The 8,555-nt window shown below is 49.1% G+C and overlaps 1 protein-coding gene across 2 annotated transcripts in view; it reads right to left on the reverse strand.

The window, feature by feature from the left end:
- The window catches only part of Rab11fip1 (RAB11 family interacting protein 1 (class I)), a 34,061-nt gene that overhangs the window by 10,096 nt on the left and 15,410 nt on the right, over window positions 1–8,555 (reverse strand). The window contains exons 2-5 of one of the 2 annotated variants that reach the window (XM_005398418.1): window positions 7,297–7,742; window positions 5,380–6,145; window positions 2,527–4,353; window positions 1,593–1,701 (exon numbers count right to left, since the gene is read on the reverse strand). In XM_005398418.1, coding sequence (XP_005398475.1) covers window positions 1,593–1,701; window positions 2,527–4,353; window positions 5,380–6,145; window positions 7,297–7,742 — 3,148 coding nt within the window. The remainder of the gene's footprint in view (window positions 1–1,592; window positions 1,702–2,526; window positions 4,354–5,379; window positions 6,146–7,296; window positions 7,743–8,555) is intronic. The other variant, XM_005398419.1, reaches the window with a different exon arrangement.

Here is an 8,555-nt window from a genome sequence, read left to right on the forward strand (position 1 = left end):
GGAGGGGGGAGCGGGGGGGGGGGAGTATTGAGAGACAAAAATGGACTTATTCTAGAATACCAAAGAAAGAGACAAGACAACCAAACACAAGGAGTGATCTGATTGGCTCCTAGACTAGGAGAACAACAGCAACCACTAAGCTAGGACACTAGGGAGACAGCTGGTGACACTAACAAAGGTGCTGCAGATGAGAAAACACTATTATAGAAATGATAAAACCATTCATGGTGGTGCATGTCTGTAATCCCTTAATTGGAAGGCTGAGGCAGGAGGATTACAGCAAATTCAAGGCCAGCCGGGGCTACATAGCAAGACCCTGTCTTATAAAAATGATAAATTTCTAGATTTTGTTTCATTTTGTTTTTGAGACAGGTGTAGTTCAGACTGGCCTTGAATTCACTATGCAGCACACCAGCCTTGAATTTACTCCAATCCTCCTGCCTCAGCCTACTGATATTGGGACAACAGGTATTTGTCACCTCCCTAGTGCGTACAAGTTGAATCTTTATCGCATGGTTTCTTCCTTGGGTTTGTGTTTTGTTTTGTTTTCCTGTGCTGGGTATTGAACTCAGTGCTTCGCGTTTTCACTTGCTTTTAGTCGAAAGGCCAAGAAGCGATGATCTTCAAGTTTTCAAGACAAGCACTCTATCACTAAGCTATATCCCCCAGTCCTACATCGAGCTTTTGATCAATGTTCTTGTTCTTAGGAATTATGCACTTTGAGCTGGGGGAAACAGGCCACAATGTACACAATTTCCTTTCAAATGTTTAAAAAAAAAATGCCACCTGTGCCTGTGTAGGAGCTGTGAAGGCACAGGGGAGAAGGTAGGCGAGTGCCAGGACCACAGAGCAAATCTGGTCAAATGTTAAAACCTGGTGAACTTGGATGCAAGGTTTACAGGAGCCCTTTGTACTACTGTTGCAACTTTTTTATGTTTGACATTATTTAAAATAAAGTTACAAAACAAGATACATCTCTGTGATAATTAAAATTCAAGAATCTTACATTCTTGCCTAAAGATAAAAAGGAAACATGAGAAAAAGAACACAGTCTGACTTGAAGGGGACGTTTTCTTCTCATTAAGAATGCCTTGGGCTTGGGATGTTGCTCAGAGATGTAGCTCTTGCCTAGAGCAGGCAGTTTTGAGTTCAATCCCCAGCCCACCAAAATAAAAATTGAACATAAAATAAAATGTACCAGTGTCAATCTTGTTCCTCAAGACACAAAAAATTTCAAAAACATCTAAGTAACTACAAGGGAAAAAGTAATTACTCATCCAAACGGAAGATTCCAGAGCCAGAAAATACAGGATCAAGTAACTGCAGGCATCACCTGCTGCCCAAGGGTGGATACAATGGTGACTTCTGTGCTGGCGTTAGAACTCAGGCCTCGTCACTTGCTAGGCGAGTGTTTTGAACTTTTTTTTTTTAAGATGGGGTTTGGCTATGTTGCCCAGGTTGGTCTCAAATTCATGGGCTCAAGTGGCCCTCAGCCTCCCAAGTAGCTGGGGCCACAGGAGCACTCGCAAGGATTCTAGACACAAGTGCTTTGTAGGACCCTGGCTGATCTGCTGGCTTCTTGGAACACATACCTTTATCGTGAGATCATTGGTCATGTTCTCATTGATGATGGTGGCAGTTCCCAAGCTGGAGTTAGAAATCTTGGAGGCTGTTGTGTTCATTGGCTTTACAGGTTGAAGTCTAAAAAAAAGGGGAAGAGGATCCTTAAGGCTTCCTGTAACCACAAAACTCAGAAACAGCCTTTCTCAACTAAGGCAGCTTGCAGAAGGCAAGTGGGGGAGGCAACATGCTCTGTTCACATCTCCAGCCCAACACACACCACAAGGAAATCAGTGCCTGCAGAACCGAAAGCAGACAGAAACAGGCAGCATCTGCAAACAGCAAAGCACAGCCTATGAGTCCCTCAGCCTTGTCATGAATATTAGCAGAACGTGAAAGACTATCGGTCTCTAAGGGCTGGGGGTAAAGCTCAGTGGTAGAGCACTCGCCTAGCATGTGTAAGACCCTGGGTTTGATCTCCAGCACTACAAGAATGAGAAAGAAAGACAATCTGTTACTCCTGGAGGTAAGTACAGCCAAGGACTCCACCAAGGAACTCTGCAGAGCCACCTGTGCCTGAGCAGTAAAGAAAGAGCTCAGAAGAAACAGGCCAGACGCTTATCCAGCAGGACTTAAACAAAGTTGCAGCACCACTTGATTCTACTGCTTAATCTCGGTTAGTTCCTCAGACTAAGACACTGTTCACACTAAGTTTCTACAACTAGAGGAATCCAAAGCTGACTGTAGCCCAACTCCTAAGCTGTCTCTGAAGACAACAACTATGTTCCTACTACCAACACAATGGGGTCTGATGATCTCACCCCAAGAGGGACAACAGCCCTGCAGTACAACAGGCAGGTTCTAACCTCAGGGCCTCCATGTGCTTCAAAAGCCATAACCTCTGTAGGCAGAAGCAAAGAGGGGACATCACTCCCATCCACAAGGACACGCGCCCCCGTCTCTCACCTGTGCTTCGCTGCCCCAGTTCCAGTGCCTGGCTGAGCTGAGACTGGATGTGTCTCTGAGGGCGTGACCCAGGCCTGAAGAAGCGGCTTCCTCTTGCCAAAATTTTCAACTTTCCCAGTGGAGCCCTCTGCTGTTGCTTTTTTTGGAGATTCTGCTCTACTGGTGTGGTGGGTGTCAGTTTGTGGAGAGACAGGGAAAGAGTACACGGCAGGAAAGGTCTCAGAAAGGGAGGGACTGGGCACAGGAGAGTGAGGGGACAGGCTGGGAGTGTGACCCAGCCTCCCATCTGCCTTGGGCTTCTCCTCATCACTGCCAGAGCCTGGCAGCTGTTCATCACCACTCATGCTCTTGCCAGGATGCAGTTTATCAATTCCTACAGCTGCCTTCTGCACAGGAGCTGAAGGCGCCTGAAACCCGAAGTCATGGGGATTCTGCACAGGTGCTGCCCTCTCTGCCCCGCTGCCCGGCCCCTCTGCCTGCTCAGGATGGGGAGGCCACGAGCCCCAGGATAAAGTGCCTGCTGTCTTCCCCTCCTCCTCCATGTGATCTACTCTTTCATCATCGGATGCCACCTCAGGGATGGACGGAAGGGTCAAGTTCCGATCAGCCATGATGGGAGGTGTCACCTCTGAGGCAGAGGGAAGGCCACTCAGGGGATCAGACAGCGAGCCTTCGTGATCACTGGCCTTGCTCTGGTGCTGAGCTGTGAGGGTATCAACATCCTCGATTTTGAAGAGTTGGGTGTGCTTTGCCAAGCTCACTTTACTCAGGAGGGCTTCTAAGGAACTCTCCGCACAAGAGGGGACCATAGAGCCGCCTTCTGTGGGAGCCGGCACAGTGACAGGTCCCCTCTCTGTGTCTCCCGTGTGGGGACAGCCAGGAGGCTCTGCACCAGATGCGCTTTCTGCAGTGGCTCCTTCAAGAGTCAGCTCCTGAGGGTGATTTCTGTCCTCTTCCCACAGCCCGGTGGGTTTCTCCACCTCTTCCGTAAAGAGCTGCTCAGAAAATGACACACACTTCTTGCCTTTCTTTTGGTCCTCACTGCCATTCAGGCTCATCTCTTCCTCTTTCTGCATCTCAGCATCTGGTGGGGGGACCGGTTCGCCTGCTGGGAGAGGCACTGCTACTTCTTTGATTGTGGAGGACGTTCTGCCACCCCCAACTCTGTTCTCTACAGCAGGCCCAGGCTGACTCTTCAGCTCTGTATGTCCCATGGTGGGCAGCTTCCCAGTGGGGCCTGCAATTCTGCCACCATCCAGTGAAAGGGCAGATGGTACCTCAGGAGTCTCTTCTGAGGGGGTGCAGCCTTGTTTTGGGGAGGGACTCCTTGGAAGTGCTTCTTCTTGCTGCCCCACCTCAGGCTGCTGCTGGAGAGAGCTTCCTGGCTCCATCTGGCCAGCATTCTTCCCTGAGCCTCCCTCACTGGCCTTTTCCCTCGCAGGACTTCCTATCCCTGTCCATGCTGGCATTGGGGGCTCTTTGAAAAGCACTCCCAGGGCAGAAGAACCAGTGTTCGGGACTGGTGTTAAATTCTCCTTTTGCAGGTCTGCTTGAAGGAGCAAAGCCAACTCTTCAGAACTGACCTGGTCCCGGCCTGAGGAGGGCCAGGGTCCAATTGGGGTGGATGTGGAAATGGGAGCTACTATGGGAGATGGGAAAGAGGAAAAGACAGAAGGACTTTCAGAAGACTGGGACACTGAACCACGCCCTGATTCAGAAGGGGCACAGGCCTGGCCAGAACTGTAAGCAAGAGCAGAAAAAAAGGGAGAAGAGTCAGGGGAGGACAGAAGCCTAGCTTTGGGTTGAGCCTCTGAAGACACTTCCAGTCTGCAAAAACGACAAAATAAAATCTGCAGGTCAGTTGCAGATGCATCATGAGAGACAAACACATAAAAAAATGAAGTCATCCAAGGGGGAGAATGTTTTAAAATCTGGGACAGTATCTTAAAAAGCTAAAGGAACACCAGTCCTTAGACAACAGGGGACACTTTGGAAGGGAGGTGCTGGGGACTGAACCCAGGGCCTTGCACATTTTAAGCACATAATCTACCCCTAAGCTACACCCCCAGCTCCTAAAAGGGACACTTGCATCACCAAACACACCTACCACTCAACAGCCTGTTGCAAGAGGAACAGGGAGATCCAGGGAAAGCAACAGCCGACAGTTCCTTTTGGTGACTGACACAAAACCCTAGCACTTGATTTGCAGGGCACAAAGCACCTAAAAGTTCAAAGTAGTACAAGACATAATGCAAGGAAACAGGCATAGATTTTAAAGAAACAGGGTGTCTGTGTGTGTTTATACACATGATCAAAGTAATAGAATCTCCAAAATAATCCCTCACCCCCAGGTCACAGAAATACTGTTAGTATGAATCTGAGTCATGCAGAAAAGCACAAGTCCTCCAGGCTCAGGCGGACTCACAAGCAGGCAGAGAAAACATACAGACAAGTGCCACAGGCAACTGGGTGTGGACCTGGGTCTCCTTTGCCAGCAGGTGCCAAGTTGAGAGGAAGAGAGATAGCGTTTTCCTCAAAAGGAAACGAGCACAAGAACGCAAAAATCACAGTTCTACACACGTCACAACCCCAGCCCTATTCCCAACTCGATGCTCAGACTCTGCCACAAACATGTTTCACTGGGGTCTGATTGGCTCGGTGAGAAAGCCAAAGCCAGGCAGAGGGATGGGGCTGAAGACATCACTGCCCTTTCTGCAGGGCAGGCCAACAGGTGGCAGGGATGAGACTAAAACAGGTGACTCAGCCCAGCACACCTCTGGCACATGTGGCACCATCGTGGGACAAGCCATAGCAAGGGGAGGCAGGGCTTGCGTGACAAGGGCCAGGACTCACCGAGGCTTGACAGCTTTGGTCTGGGGAGGCCTCGCAGAGGGAACAGGTGGCTTTGGTTCGTACTTGGGCTCAGGTCCAGCTTCCGGTTCTGAGATCTGCACGTCTTCAAAGGGGTTCAAAGCATGCCCCCATCTGGAGGTGTCAGCCACAGCATCTTTCTCAGACCCGCTCATGAGGGCATCCTCCTTTGGCGGAGCTTCTGAAATCACGCCTTCCTTCTCCGTCCCTAGGACAGCAGCGGTACGCTCACCTTCACTGCCCTTTGCCACATCCTTCTTTCCCGTCACCAGAAAAAGCAAGGAAGACCTCTTTCCCTCCTGCTTCTTGCTGTCCTTGGTTTCTTTCGCAGCCTCCAAGTTCGCTGGCGTTGTGCCTTCCCTAGTGTCGCCACTGGCCAGGGGTCGGTAAGACGGCAGGGACATGGACTTCAGAGAGTCCTTGGTGGAGGTGTCAGAAGACAGGCCACCTCCCTCCGGATCCTTCCAAGCCCTGACGGCCAGGTTTTCGGTGGAGGAGAAGGAATGCTTCTTCCTGAAGCCCTGGGGTGACGGGGATGAGGCAGGGCTGCTGTCCTTGGTCTCACTCCGGACCTCAGGCTGCTCCACGTAAACATGGTTCCCGTTGATACAGACGTTAGAGCGGGAAAGGGTGTCGTTCTTGGACCGAAGAGCCCCAAGAAAGGAGAGCCCTTCCTTTTTGGGAAGGCTGAAGCTGATCTGGCTCAGCTGCTTAGGGTCTGCACTCGCTGTTCTCTTGTGGGACATGACTAGGAAGAAAAAGTAAGAACACAAAGAGATGCGTTACACTCATAGGTGGTGGTGTGGCTCCGTGGCAGAGCACTTGCCTAGCATTCATGAAACCCTGGGTTCCCTCCCTAGAACCAGAAAGGGAAGGAGAGAAAGAAAGAAAAGGGAAGGAAGGAAAAAGGGAAGAAAGAGAAGGAGAGAGAACATACGGTTTTCAGTGTGGGGGCAGGGTCATTTGTCACCAATCTGGACATGCTTTTGTTTGTACCAACTGAGGAGAGGGGTGCTGTTGGCCCCTATCAAGTACAGCTCAGGGGTGCAGCTAAACACCCTGCAATGTACAAGACAGTCCCCACAACAAGGAGCTGTCTGGCCCAGTGGTCAGCAGTGCTGAGGCTGAGAAATCCTGTGTTAAACCCAAAAAAGGCAGCACTCTTGGGAGAGTAACAGCAATCTGAGACTAAGAGATCAGAATCTGATCATTGAAACTGAAGTTCGAGCTGGGGTGGTGCACACCTGTTATCCCAGCATTTGGGAGGCTGAGGTAGAAGGATCATAAGTTCGAGTCCTACCTGGGCAACTTTACTTTAGTTAAGACTCTAAAAAATTAAAACAAAGGGTTAGGGATATAGCTCAGTATGAAGGCTCTGGGGTCACTCCTCAGTATCACATACAAATATACATACGCACACACACACAAATAAAAAAAAAGAACAAAATTCAGAATACACAATGAATTCAGAGTTAAGAAAACTGGGCTCCCTAGCTTCCATTAGGGGCCTATTCCATGAGGGTGAGGCATACCATTGAAGACCAATAAACTGTTTGAATTCATAACTAATGAAGTACCAGGACTACAAGGTGCTGTGGTTTTATCTGACAGAGAGAGTGAGAGAGAGGAGAAACATGATGCACTCATTCTTTTAGCTCCAGTCCTTGTACTAATGCACCTCAGTCCCACGGCCAGACATCTCAGAAAAGGCATCTCAGACATGCAAGGGATCACAGACAGAATAGGCATCCAAGCCAAGATCACCTCTGCCCACCAGCACCACCGCCACTGCTGTGCAGGTAAAACCTCTCTCTAAAGCCCTGTCTGTTCTCTCTCACTCAAAGCAAGGTAGGGTAAACTGAGGAAGAGCAGCCAAGTGAAGAGGAAGCAGTCACTCACTGTCTGAGGCAGAGGACGAGGACTCATCCTCCTGGTCATCGTTCTCCCACTGTGACCGGAAGTCTCCAGGCCGGAGCACCACTCTGTCTGGCTTTGAAGTCGGCAGGACAGACATGGACTGAGAAAGTGGTGTTTTCTGCAAATTGGACTTGGAAAACAAGGTCTTGACCTTAGATTTCTTTTTCTTGTCTTTTGAGAAAGACTCGTCGTCACTGTCAGCTGAGGGTGTTGAGCTGGGGATGATGGCAGATGCAGTGTCTGCCACGCTGTCCTTGTTCTTTCCCTTGATCTTGTCCTTCAGTTTTCCAAACGGATTGCGGGACTTGTCCTTCACAGACAGGTCGAACATGCTAGCTGTCATGTTGTTTCGCATGAACTGGATATCAACCTCAATTTCTCCTCGCTGTTTTTCCTTCTTTCCTGGCTTGGACTTCAAGGTGTACCACCTGAAAAGAGAGGCCAACTGTTATCTCAGGGTTCTCGAGCCCTGCCGACTGGCTGCCCTCTCTGCTGCTCAGACAGGTGCAATTCTGGCTTCCTCCTGGGGGAGTAGCAGGGGGATGGGGATGAGGGCAGAACTTGTCTGTCTGTTCAGCCATCCGTCCATCTGTCCGTCCATCCATCCATCCATCCATCCATCAGTTGTATGGGAAATTGAATGTATTTTTATTTATGAGATTGTTTTCCCTATGCACAAAATAAAGAAAGAATCTGATGTACTTAGTGCATAATCTCTCTCTCTCTTTTTTTGCAGTTTTGGAGGTTGAACCCAGGGCTTCAATCATGCTACCCAAAGTACGCTACTACTGAGCTACACCCTCTGCCTTTATAATCATCTAAAATCCTGACCCAAGCTGGATGTAGTAGTGCCCACCTGTAATCCCAGCACTTTGGGAGGCCAAAGCAGGATATCTGCAAGTCTGAGACCAGCCTGAGCAATTGAGCGACTTACTGAGACCCTATCTCAAAAAAATTAAAAAAGGACTGGGGATGTAGGTCAGTGTGAAGACACTGGGTTTACTGGAGTATTTTTCCAGTAAAATATTTCTAAAAATCTTGATCCTATGAAGAGCTGTTTCTAAAAGTAAACAACTGGGAGCTAGGTGTGGTGGTGCATGCTTGTAGTTCCACCTATTTTAGAATAATTCACACCCAGAAGTTTGAAACAAGCCTAGGCAACATAATGAGGCCTTGTCTCTAAAAAAGTAAGTAAATATTTGTTGTTGTTGTTTTTCCTGGTCGTTCATTCTTTCTTTCTT

This window comes from Chinchilla lanigera, unplaced genomic scaffold (assembly GCF_000276665.1).
Source record: "Chinchilla lanigera isolate Chin_1 unplaced genomic scaffold, ChiLan1.0 scaffold00062, whole genome shotgun sequence".
Lineage (NCBI taxonomy): Eukaryota > Metazoa > Chordata > Mammalia > Rodentia > Chinchillidae > Chinchilla > Chinchilla lanigera.